This window comes from Biomphalaria glabrata, chromosome 4 (genome assembly GCF_947242115.1).
Source record: "Biomphalaria glabrata chromosome 4, xgBioGlab47.1, whole genome shotgun sequence".
Classification (NCBI taxonomy): Eukaryota; Metazoa; Mollusca; class Gastropoda; family Planorbidae; genus Biomphalaria; species Biomphalaria glabrata.
In genome coordinates, this window is record NC_074714.1 from 938,414 (window position 1) to 952,429 (window position 14,016).

Sequence of the window (14,016 nt, forward strand, 5' to 3'; positions counted from 1 at the left end):
GAGCAGAGTGTCATGTGGCCTGCACAAGATCTATGGGGCGGATGATGTCATCTGTCTCTAACATGAGCAGGGTGTCATGTGGCCAGCACAAGATCTATGGGGCGGATGTCATCTGTCTCTAACATGAGCATGGTGTCATGTGGCCAGCACAAGATCTATGGGGCGGATGTCATCTGTCTCTAACATGAGCAGGGTGTCATGTGGCCAGCACAAGATCTATGGGGCGGATGATGTTAATGTCATCTGTCTCTAACATGAGCATGGTGTCATGTGGCCAGCACAAGATCTATGGGGCGGATGATGTTAATGTCATCTGTCTCTAACATGAGCATGGTGTCATGTGGCCAGCACAAGATCTATGGGGCGGATGATGTTAATGTCATCTGTCTCTAACATGAGCATGGTGTCATGTGGCCAGCACAAGATCTATGGGGCGGATGATGTTAATGTCATCTGTCTCTAACATGAGCATGGTGTCATGTGGCCAGCACAAGATCTATGGGGCGGATGTCATCTGTCTCTAACATGAGCAGGGTGTCATGTGGTCAGCACAAGATCTATGGGGCAGATGTCATTTGTCTCTAACATGAGCAGGGTGTCATGTGGCCAGCATAAGATCTATGGGGCAGATGTCATTTGTCTCTAACATGAGCAGGGTGTCATGTGGCCAGCACAAGATCTATGGGGCAGATGTCATTTGTCTCTAACATGAGCAGGGTGTCATGTGGCCAGCACAAGATCTATGGGGCGGATGTCATCTGTCTCTAACTTGAGCAGGGTGTCATGTGGCCAGCACAAGATCTATGGGGCGGATGTCATCTGTCTCTAACATGAGCAGGGTGTCATGTGGCCAGCACAAGATCTATGGGGCGGATGTCATCTGTCTCTAACATGAGCAGGGTGTCATGTGGCCAGCACAAGATCTATGGGGCGGATGATGTTAATGTCATCTGTCTCTAACATGAGCATGGTGTCATGTGGCCAGCACAATGATAAACCGCCTTTACTTTCTCCAACTACAGTCATTATAGTTGAATGGAAAAACATCCTGAAACTGAAAATCTCTGTCTTCGCCGAGATTGGAACTCAGAACCACACGTTCGGAAGTCAAGCGCTTAATCACTCAGCCACCGCGCCCCTTCAAACAATTTTGCTATTAATGTTTGTTTCTTAATATATGACTAAATATGTCCTCAAAAAAAATAACATGTTTTGAAATAAATATATTCCTAGCCATCAATATAAATTATCAGATAAAATCTGCTTGAAATACTTGTATTAGGAGCTGTCGTGATTCAGAAGTACAAAGAAGTAGAACCTATATATATATATATATATATATATATATATATATATATATATATATATATATATATATATATATAAATAGAGCCTGTTTTTTTGAGTGTGTAATAATTCTTTCGTGCGTGAGTGTTGTTTGTATTTGCATCTATATTATAGTTATTATTACAGTAGTTACGCTGAGGTGTTCAATTGTAGTCAAACTGAATTTCCATTTGATTGGATTAATAAACATTATCTTATCTTTAACTTTATCTATCCCTAAGTCTAATGGACCGTCGTCGACGTCTTTCTCCATTCCTCTCTATCTTTTGCCTTAGAACTTCTTTCAATGGCAGGTCCGTATCGTATCTTATCTTATCTTAAATAAAGTTTACATTTCAAAACATAATTTAGAAAATCTTCTTACATATTTCTCTATGCCCTTGACTGGCAAGTTTCAAGCACTCTGTGATCTGTCCACCTAGTATAGTCTCAGGATGACACCTACAGACGACTTCTCTGTTGCCTCCTGCGGAATGGACGATGACATCCCCCCCCCCCACCCTACAGCTACAGCAGCAGACAGCATAAGAAAGACGAACCCATCCAAGGCATTCTTATCTTCTTATCTTATATAATACAGACGTTACTTCAAAAAAAAAAGAAGATGATTACGTACTACGCGTTATGCATTTAGTCATGCATATTAACATGACATCCACTCCTGCTGTCACGCATGGCCGTTAAGTTGGTATGACTGTTGGATAAATCCTTTAGTTCAAATTTTTGTGACAGCATAGCGTTCGGTCTACCAATAAAAAGTTAGTATACCAATTTGCTGTGGAAAAAAAAAAGAAACTCTACATTATTCCAAGGTATAGGTTTGACATCTGTTTACTAATTCATGCACAAATAAACTAAATCTAGATCTACATATCGAGGCATGGCGACCGGATGTTAAAGCGCTTGGCTACCTAAAAGTGGGTAAGATTATATCTTGGCAAAAGCAAACAAACAAATCTATCTATCTATCTATCTATCTATCTATCTATCTATCTATCTATCTATCTATCTATCTATCTATCTATCTATATATCTATCTATCTGTCTGTCTGTCTGTCTGTCCCTCCGTCCGTCTGTCCGTCCGTCCATCTATCTATCTATCTATCTATCTATCTATCTATCTATCTATCTATCTATCTATCTATCTATCTATCTATCTATCTATCTATCTATTTATCTATCTATCTTTCTTTCTGTCTGTCTGTCTGTCTGTCTGTCTATTCCCGAAAATATACATCTACTAATGTAATCTAGTTGTATATATTTATTTTGGCCTTGTTATATTTTTTGTCGATACAAATATCCTAGACGTTACTGCTTACAAAGAGGAAATAAAAAGGCGCCATTCTTGGAAAAACAAACTCAAAAATGGTTGCATTTGAATTGTGTTTTACGGGATACACATTTGAGACCAAACGAAAATCCACTGCCGAGGACAGATGTAGACGGCGAAAAGAAAATCTAAATCGAACACCGGTGGACAACGGTTAAGCCTACGCTAGATGTGGCAAAATATGTAGGTCACAGCTGGGGCTGCTTAGCCACGGGAAATATGCATTCCCCACTAATCTTCGGACTCGAAGAGAAGTCTTATAATTATATCTGAGTAAAAGCGCTATTATTAAAATGTAAAAAAAAAAATTAAAAAATTAAAATATCAATTTAAGCTACGTCTTTTCATCTTCTAAATAGAACTTTTCTATCTAAGCGACAAGATTGATTCACAACATTGGCGTATCTAGGGTTTGGGAGCCCTGGCAGCTCCTTCATTTTGACATTCGACATCATGATATGAGATAATGGGAAGCGTGGTCGAGAGGCCAAGTACGCTTGAACTTGGCTTGGCTTGGCTAACCGTAAAAGGGGGCTCGAGGTTCGACACCCGACTCGGGCAGAGTTGTGTTTACTGAGCGCCCCCCTCCCCTCACTGGTCCACAAATGAGATTGGACCAAAAGCGTTAGGGTTTCATGCTATAAGCATGAAAGTAGCGCTATATAAAGCTATAATAATAATATTTAATCTAAAAACAAATTTCGGGCTCTCATTTGGAGGATCCCTCCAGTGGTGGGCTAGCTACGCCACTGATTCACTAGGTTCTTTTGAATAAAACAATTTAATGCCTCTTCACCAACGTGATTCTATGGTCTACCTCCTTTTTACGGCAGAACGGACCAATTTTTTCCGACTAACAAACTATCGTACTACTGATGTGTTTTTTTTTTGAGTGAACAAAAAAGGCCGGTAGAGGTCTCGCTAAACAGGAGGATGGTCTCTACCATTTATACATCCTTCTTTTACTGTTTCTTAATTTCATTTTCTTTAACATGTTTAATTACACATTTACCACACTAAAATTGACCCAGTCCTTTTTTAGATCCCTCCAGAAGATGCACAGTATGCGTCGCAGGCAGCGTAGGTGGAAGCTATTTAATCTGTGTTCTTGACGCATGTAAGTTGCCCAGCTCTCACTGCCATAAAGAAGTGTGCTCAGAACGCAGGCATTGTAGACAAGGATTTTTGTTGCCGTGGTCAATTGGGTATTTTCCCACACACGCTTGGAGAGTTTTGCCATTGCTGCAGAAGCCTTCCTTATTCTTTTTGTCAGCTCAGTGTCTATATCTAGGTTGCTTGCTATTGTTGTTCCCAAGTATGTTAATTCCTGCACCACCGCAAGTGTATGATTTCCAATGTGTATCACTGGTATTTCTGCAACACCTTGTGCCAGGATTTCAGTCTTGGAGAGGCTGATTGTGAGGCCAAACTCTTGACAAGCAGCTGCCAGTGCATTCACAAGCCTCTGCAATCCTTCTTGTGAATGAGACATGAGTGCAGTATCGTCGGCGAACAGCAGTTCTCTAATCAAGATAAGCCGTCTCTTATATATATATATATATTAGTATTATGAGAATAGAGTAAGAAAGTATAAAGAGAATAGACAAAGAAAGTATAAGATAAGATAAGATAACTTTTATTGATCCAATCAAATGGAAATTCAGTTTGACTACAATTGACAACCTCAGCGTAACTACTATACAACAATATAGATGCACAATATAGATGCACATACGAACGACATTCACACACGAAAAACACATACACATAACCAGCGCTTTATAAATAGACTTCTATGTACTTCTCGATGACGACAGAATGTTAATTTTCAATGTTGGTAATCCAGGGTCTATTATTACTGAATGTTTTAATTTTCTTCTTTGGTACAATCATGCTTTCACAGAACTGGATGTACGAATTAACAGTTGTGGTAAGTTCATTTGACTGGGCAGTTGTATACAAACATGCCCCAATCTGTTTTGCTCCAGACAACTTTGTAGCTGTAAAACAGCGTCGTCAGACCGTGACTGGATGGACCGTACTTCGGGTTTTGTTGTTTTTAAAACCGGTTTGTACGTTGGTGTAAGATGGATTGTGTGGTCCGACTCTCCAAGGGGAAATAACGATCGAGATGTGTAGGCCACTTCTATGTTGCTATAACACATGTCCAAGGTTTTATCGTGCCGTGTGGGACAATTAACATATTGAGTATATGTTGACAAGTGTTGAGCCAACGAAAGATGATTGAAATCTCCCATAACTAGTCGGGAGGAACCATAGGAAGGGGTCTTCAAAGCGATTCAGGGAACCCACCTCCTCCGGCCCGAGCCTCAAGGCGGCGACGATGGACGCCATCGAAGCTCTGACTGCTCCCTATCCGGAAGTTTTTAGTAGCAGAGTGCCTGGTGGGTGGACCAAGCCACCGTCCAGATCCTTGCGTTCAATCAAAAATGTCTTTATAGACATAGTAGAAAAAGAAAAAAAAATGCAAAAAAAAAAAAAACACTCCTTAAAAAAGGAAACGAAGACACCACACTCCTCGCGGAATCGAAAGTAATCTAAACGGAAGTAATCTAAACGGAAGTTTAACCCTTAAAGTGCTGAGTGGAGTCTATTGTCTACAAGCAGAGCCTGCCTTACATAATAGGAGGTAAAACGAATAGGGCGGCCCAATGCGAAGTGAATAATGTGGCTTCAATTGAAATAGAAAAGCAAAAAAATTAATGCCTAAAATATGCAATGAATAATAAACTTTCCTGTATCACCTGTATTCATATCAAAATCAACAAATAAGTTAAATTCACATAGCTCCTACGGCGCTATTGTCCTTCATAGACGACCCATGAGACTAGAAATAACGTTTCCATTATGTCAACAGAGGGAAGACATAACGGTCTTCTAACATATGTCATCTAACAAGTACATCTAAATAGTTGTGACTAAACCTTGACTCGTAGTAGAGACTTACAATTAGAGCTAGGGGAGAGGACGTAGTAGAGACTTACAATTAGAGCTAGGGGAGAGGACGTAGAGCCTTAGAGTTCTGCTGGAGATTTCATTCACGTTTCGCGATTTTTTTTTCTGAAAAAATTCTTTGAGTGTGACTATGGATGGTCCAGCTACAAGATTGGGGGGGGGGGATATAGGTCGAGTGTAACCTGATCAAGAAAAGAAAACTGGCTCCTCTTTTACACTAAATTTGTTTAACAATGTGTTGTTGGGGGTGGGTAGTGATTCCACCTACCGCTTCCCCCTCTCTTTTCATTAATCCACTAGTAGGCTATTTACATTCTTCTATGGAGACAGTTTTTCTCTTCTACCGTACTGGTGGCTATTTTTACCTTTTCTTCTTCCGTACCTTTCAACACGCGCCGACACGTACTATCGTAGTTTTCACGGCAGAACTAGGTGTGATGTAATCACCTTTCCCTGTTCGGAGCTTCGCCAGCGCCGGCTCCGTATTACATCAGTTACTGTTAGGATCACCGTCAGGCTCGTAAAGGGGAAGGGCAAGGTACGGTGAGTTACCTTGGTCAATACTGATCTCGTCGTTCACTTTCTTTGTTAGTTCACCGACAGACAGTTTAATTGAGGTCTAAGTCGTTCACTTTCTTTGTTAGATCACTGACATACAGTTCAACTGAGGTCTAAGTCGTTCACTTTCTTTGTTAGTTCACCGACAGACAGTTCAACTGAGGTCTAAGTCGTTCACTTTCTTTGTTAGATCACCGACAGACAGTTCAACTGAGGTCTAAGTCTAAAATGTGACGTAACATAAACGATGTCCCGATCAAATCTCTCTAGTTTGGATCCTATATCGTCGGCCAGCTTCAAAAGCAGTTGTGAATGACAAATGCACTCTGCTTGTCACACTCATAAATAAAATAAATTATAGCTTTTGTATAGCGCTACTTTCATGCTTATAGCGTGCTCAGCTATGGTCCAATCTCATTTGTGGACCAGTGGGAGGAGGGGGCAACTGGGAGAAATTTTCCGTGCTGGCTTTTAGGCGCTCAGTAACCACAACTCTGCTCGCGTCGGGTGTCGAACCTCGCACGCTTCTCACAGTGTCTCCCCCCTCGTTCCCCTATTTGGTCCAGAGAAGTAGTAACACTCATACTATTTCATCTTGCTGCTCTTTTATCCCATTGAAGAGATTTAATAAAATCATTGATTTTTTATCGGCCCAGTCTCTATTTGGAGCCATCACAAGGTTACTAACTCCGATGCCATTGTAACATTTCCCGAATCTTCCCTTCTATGCCACAATCCAATCATGACTTTCTCAACTTTGTTGTAGATATTGCTTATTTTTATATTGTTCACTGTTTTTACATTCAATAGTTTTATTATTTCTCTTTATTCTGTTACGGTTTGTGTGTGTCAGGCCTACCCGTGTATCTAATTAACCCTGTGCATCAAGCAGTCATTTAAAATTAGCCAATTTGTTTGCTAACTATTGGTAATGAATTATTTTGTTTGGAATCGAAAAAGTGAAAAAAATTGTACTTGAATGATGTGGTGGTGTAAATATTTGTTCTTATTATATAAAAACAACGAAGATTAAATTACGCTATGACTACAACATGTCAAGCTTAAAGTTGAGGGTTATATATTTGATGTTAATATTTTTTTCTATTATTTTTTTCGCCTTTGTAGATCTATGCTGGTACTTTTATTACATAATTTATATTTAGTTTTTAGTTATTGCTTAAAGTACAAAAGCTTGTTTGCAAAACAGCAACAGAAAAAAGTTGGCAAGTAATTCAAGGGAGATAGTCTAGTATTAAGCCTTAAATCAAAATGGCGTATTTCCAATGACAATATATGGTAATAAGAAATAAAACTTTAAAAAATATATTTTAAAAACTATTTATCTCCGAAGAAATCACATTACATATCTGTATTCATGGGCGCCCGTAAGGGGGTGCACTGGATTCTGAGTATCGAAATTTTAGCCATTTGTTCGCGCCGTCAAATCAATTAACTTCTAAGTAGCAACTGAACAAGTAGTGCTTCAACTGGTTAATCAGTTAATGTAGTAGTGATTAGCCTAGGCGTATAGAAAGGATGGCCAACCATGTACGTGCGCGCCTCTGAATTCTGAGTAGCCACGTTTTAGCCAATTAAATTTTTTTTTTTTATAATGAAATGCATCTTCCAGAACTGTTTTTTTTTTTTTGGTTTATTACGTAGATGTAGGCCTAGATTTAGTCAAAATCCGGGGGGGGGGGCTGGTTCAAGTGCACCACAATGTACCCCTCAGGGTGCCCATGTATTATAGATTCAAGAGTTTAATAAATTAATGTTTAGGAAAACTTTTCGCATCGGATCGTCTTCTAAGTCTAAATCATGCGCCTGTCTCACAGGTGGCTGTAGCAATGCTGAAGGCTTTCAGAGAAGCTTTGAGGGTGTCCCTAAAGCATTTGCTTTGTCCACCTTGTGAGCGCTTTCCTTCCCTTAATTGGCCATACAGGAGTCGTTTAGGGATGCGGCGGTCTTCCATTCTGCAGATGGGTGCTGCCCATCGAAGCCTGAACTGCATCACGATTGTGTGGGTGCTTTGCAGGCCGCTTTTCGATGGACTTCAGTATTGGCTATTTTTTCTTGCCATTTAACATTACGTATTTTTATTAGACAGTTCATGTGGAAGTGGTTCAGTTTTCTTTTTGCATGTTTTTTATATACACACTTGAGACCAAATCAAAATCCGCGACAGAGGACAGACGTAGACGACGAAAAGAAAATCTTAATCGACCGCCGGCGGACAATATTTTTGCCTGCTCTGGATTTGGCAAAATATGTAGGCTACAGCTGGGGCTGAGTAGCCACGGGAAATATTGCATTCTTCATTAATCTTCGGACTCGAACACAAGCCTTATGATTATTATGTAGGTCTGTGATCTTATATATGTAAATCAGTCCCCCCTTCCCATTGTACTTCTGATTCCTTGCTTTACTTAAGTCTGTAATGACAATTGAAGTAATTACCTTATGTTCCTTATGTTTCTTGTTTCTTATGTTCCTCGTGTTCCTTGTGTTTCTTCTCTCTATCTGTTAGTTTCTGCAGACTTCTACTTATGAGAAAAGAGTCCTTGTAATCACAACAAATTTCCTCATGGATCAATAAAGCAGTCTTAGTCATAGTCGTAATTCATATGCTGTATATATTGGGCCATAACAATACAGGGCCAGTTAGGCAGTACTGGCTAGTCCACGATATGTAGTCTTGACTTGTAATGGACCACCCTTCACTCATACACACACATGTTATTTTATAATGAAACGCGACATCCTTTTGGTGCATTCTTTGTCTTGTATTTAGCTGAATATTGGTCAGTGTTTATCACATTGACAACTTTATAAGAAAAAATTGTTATTTAACGAAAGGGATATAATGGACACAAATATTCACCAATATTCTGGCACTGTAGTTCCAATGAGCTGAAGATTAAATGTCTCGCTATACAAGGAAACAGATTGTTTACTAGCCTGCATCCTTGACCTTAGATCGGACTACTCTGGACGTGCTAGGAACATGTTCCAAATCTGGACATTTCCTGTTTTTACTGTATGCAGCAGACCTTTTTCAATGACGTCCAGTCTTGACTTGTCCAATAAAAGCTGGATACATTCTGAAACTGCAAGATGGAGAGCAGTCGAACCTAAGTAATCACTATTGAGACAAGTTAGAATCAGTGGCGTGCCAAATGTGGGGAGAGAAGAGCATCCGCCTCTGGTGCCGGAGCGTCCGGAGGAATTCGCTACCCGTCGCCTCAGCGTGGCCCTCCGGTGGATACGTCTAGTGGGTGGATACTAGATAGGCTAAGTACGAGTAGCAAACCAGGCCCGGCCGGGCTTCCTTGGGTGAGCTTTTGTTTTTTTTCTCTCACTCGAAGTTGGGATGGAAAGAACGCCCGGAACCCAGTCCAAAAAGTCCGCCACGCCGTTCCACAAGGGGGCCGTGATCAGACCCGTGGCTGGAGTGGCGGTCCTTGCACGGAACAGTGGCGGTTACAGTATAGGAATATGAGACAACCTCCCCGCAGTTAGCGCTGTTCTCGGCCACTTATAGCGAGTGGACCCAGGACCGGGGACGGTGCGCTGTGTACGCGGCACGGCCCGGTTTTCCCATTTAGTCAACCAATATGGCCGCCTACCGTTGGGTGCCCTCAGACAGGACATGGGTGAAGAGCCCCATGTCCAGGCCTGGTGGTTGGATAAAAGCCTTTCTAACCATCAACGGGATAATGGCGCCTTCGGCGCCGACGCCCTACTGGACTTCATTAAAGGTGCCGGGGCGTAAGGGGAAGGCGCCAAAACATTACAAAACATACATTTCACTAATTCAGATAAGCTAGCTAGTATTAATCATTTCACTGATTTGTATCCACTTTGTTAATTTTCAACCCCAGCCGAATGCAAAGTAAGTAAGTAAGTCAGACACTTAATTTAACTTTTTAAGCAGCATGGCTAAATGTACATGTATTTCTAGGACTGTGACTGTTACTACAGATAGTTCATTAGCTAGCTTCGTTTTCATTATTTGTAAGTTATGTATTTCTCACATGACTATGCAAATATGTATTACGTACATTATTGTATTGGGGGGGGGGGGGGCGCTGACAGCACGAGCCACTCCGGCTGGCTGGCATCCTTGGTACGCCTTTAGATATAATCCTAATATAAAAATAATTTATTAACGAAAGAGACTATCTTAGTCTGAACTGAATGTCCATGTGAGTGATAAAGTGCCCAATCCATGTAATCTTTAGAATCCCAACAAGAAGAAGATTAATGAGAAGTACAGTATTTCACGTAGGCACGCAGTCCCAGCTGCGACCTACATATTTTGCCACAGTCAGCGCAGGCATAACTATTGTCCGATGGTGGTCGATTTAGGTTCTAGAGAGCGAAAAAGAGAGAGAGAGATAGAAGGACAGAGAGGGAGCGGGTCGTGAAACTTCATTGTTACAGATAAACTAATTCACTTGCTGAAAAGTACGTTAGGGTGATCATTAACACGTAGGCCATTTATTCAAATACTTTTTAAAAAGAAGTGGGTTCCGGCCATAATAAACAATATTAACTAATAAAACCTTGGAACAAATCAACGGGTGTAGCCGGTGTGAACTGCTAGCATGATGTATATTTAATATTTTTGTTTTTTGCCTGAAATGAATTGGGGTCTATTATGTTTGCCTACAATGGCTTAAGTATTTGATGAAACATAAATGAAAAATAAAGATAAAATTAAAAAAAATAGCAAGGTTACAAAGACAGTCTATGGGAAACAAACTGAAAATCGGCCACCGACTTTGTCAAACCAGGCAAGTAACAAAGGCAGGGTTCAATATTATCAGAATGAAATGTTATCAAAGACAAATGACCAGAGAAGAATGGAGAAAAAAAGGTTAACAGATCTTGTGTGGTGCCCCATCGGTCCAGCAGACCAAAGGATAGGTGAAAGTGAATGTGAAATTATATATGAACCTGGCCTAACTGATGTCTTATAATAAATATTTAATTGATCGATTTATTTGGGGGCTAGAACAACAGAGATATATTCACGATTGAAGCCGCAGCGGTTTAATGTACCAAACAAGAAGTCAGAAAACCAAGAAGTATAATGTGTGTAATTCTGTACATTAGTCACAAGATAAGAGTTGAATGTTCTTTTTAAATGCATTAAATTTGCAAATATTATATTGCAAAAAACGTTTATATATCAACAGACTGTAATTGAGAGAACATATTGGAAGAATGTCTATTATTGTTGTAATTTTCTCTGTTTTCATCTGTCATATCTCAAGTACTGACGGTCAGTGTGATCTATTAATATAAACACTATTCTAATAACTTAGACTCTACTGTTCTGCCTTATATACAAAAGTCGTTAGAATCTCTGGTGTTATAACGTAATAGAAGAGATATTTTTATTTGGGTAATAACGTGAGAATGTATTACCTTGTATAAGAGCTCATTGGAGTCTCTTTTGTAATTACATGCAAAAAAAATTAACCAATAACATTGTGCTAAAGGTATTAGCAGTGAGAGACACATTTAATGCCAATCTATAAGGCTTGACTTCCGATTCAAAGATTAAGGAGGAGTATTTTACTTGGCAACGCAGCCTTGCTGTCATCTACTGAGTTTGTCACACCCAAAGCAGACATAACCGTGTGTCTTCCTGTGGTCGGTTTGGGTTCTCTTTCCGCCTGCTACTGAAAGGGGTTCTAACCAAGACAAAAGAAAGGAATGGAGAAAGACGGTCAACTAATCGTGTATGGTGCCCCAATGGTCCAACAGACTAAGGCAGTGTTTCCCAAACTTTTGACCTATGTGTACCTCATTTATAATTTTTGTAACCTTGATTACCCCTCGCCCCACCCCAAAAAAAAAAGAATAAAAAAAAACCCAATCAAAATACATTATTTAATTATACACTAAATAATAATGAACGAACAATGCAATTATAAGTAAAAGTTATTGTATAAATAACAATCTATGTGGATCAATGTTGATAATGTTTGTGTGCTGAGATAACAGATATTCGTTCTCTGGTTCTTCATGTTAATTTAAGAGGCGTTTGCTTTTTGACGTGATTTCTAGAAATGCTGACAGAGCATCTTAATGTACACATAAAGTTGGAAAAAGCAAGAAATTTTTTTGGAATGTTTTCAATCACACAACAGTTACCCCCCCCTCCCCCATTCGGCTAGTGTTTCCTATGGAAATATCCGATACAGTTTGAGATCAACAGACATAGCTCGTATAGAGTAACATATTCAAATATTTATCAGTTATTGAACTAAAGCCGCCCTCGATATTCATTTTCACTCCACCCACATTTAACTCTTTCTCTCCGTTTTTATTTGTCTTCATTTTGCTCATTACTATTTCACTTCCCTGTTATGACCAAGCTTCAATAGCTTTGTTGTTTGTTATCAGAAAAAAGTTGTATCTGGTACAGAATTAAAGGGAATAGCATGCTCTTTTTATTTAACACAAAGTCAAGTTTATAAAATTAAACATTAATTTAATTTAATTAGGTCAAATCAACGATGGTATCGTCGATTAGGAGAGAAAGAGTTAATCATTGTTATTATTCATAAGAACTGTATAAAAATCATTTAATTGGATGTCATAGTAACAGCTCTTATATATCGTCATGTAAATTTAAGCCTTATTTTTTCTTCACAGTTATGCTTCAATATGAGGCGAGTGAAGTCACTGGAGATCAAATGCCTGACCAGGTCAATGTAACTTTTGGCACAGAAACAAAATCTCTAACCAAACTTAATCTCAGACGCTCGCGGCATTTTAACCTCGATATTCCTTTGTATAGTTTGGACACCGACCAGGAAGGAATTTTCCATAGACATAAAGTGAAAACCAGACCCAAAAAGGTAAAAACAGTACATTTTAAATTATTTTTTTTAAAAGAAATAGTTCCAATAGTCAACATACAAATTACAATGAAGAAAAACTTATTGTGCGAAACTTACTGAAAAGAATGTGATTGTGTTGCGAGCAAGTGTCTGGAGTAATGCATCCCTGAATTATTGTTTACATGTCCAGTGGTTAAGTGTGGGATTTAGGAAATTTAAGCATTGGAATATTTGACACCGGACATTTAGGAACCCGGTAATTTATCGACCCAGAAATTTAGGTACCGGTAAATTAGGGATAGTTTATCATTAGAATAGTTTCTTGATTTCATTCAAAAAAAAAATTCATATCAACAGTGAAAAATACACTCACACACACACACACACAAGACTGGCTGCTCGAGTAAAATGTACACACATCGGCATACCATTCCACACGCTTAACACACGCACACAAAAAAAAAATAGATAACTCAATTGCTCAACAAGACTACTGCTATTAACTCTTTCTCTTCGTAATTATTTTCCTCGTTTTGATAGTATTATTCGTTTTGCTCATTTGTACGTAATTTCACTATACTGTTTTGTTTAAACTTCAAAAACTTAACGTTTCTGTTTGTTATCAGAAAATGTTGTATTTGGTATCAAAAGCTTATAAATCTAAAAATTAATTTAGTTTAATGGGGATCAAATCAACGTTGGCATCGTCAATTAGGAGAAAGAGTTAAAGCTTCCTCCAGTCGCGAGACGACTTTTGGACGTCTGATAGAAATGTGAAGAAAGCCTGTGCATTAGAGATTGGAATGGTTGGAATGACATCGCCTCCCTCTCCATGCAGCTGTTCTGGTACAGCTGCGTCGCAGGTTAAAGGCAGGTGCTGGTACAGCTGCGTCGCAGGTTAAAGGCAGGTGCTGGTACAGCTGCGTCGCAGGTTAAAGGCAGGTG

The 14,016-nt window shown here is 39.4% G+C and overlaps 1 protein-coding gene across 1 annotated transcript in view; it reads left to right on the forward strand.

The window, feature by feature from the left end:
- LOC129925651 (uncharacterized) overlaps positions 1–14,016 on the forward strand; it is a 54,295-nt gene that overhangs the window by 10,743 nt on the left and 29,536 nt on the right. Inside the window, exon 4 of the mRNA XM_056025417.1 lies at positions 12,884–13,089. Within this exon, the coding sequence (XP_055881392.1) occupies positions 12,884–13,089 (206 nt within the window). The remainder of the gene's footprint in view (positions 1–12,883; positions 13,090–14,016) is intronic.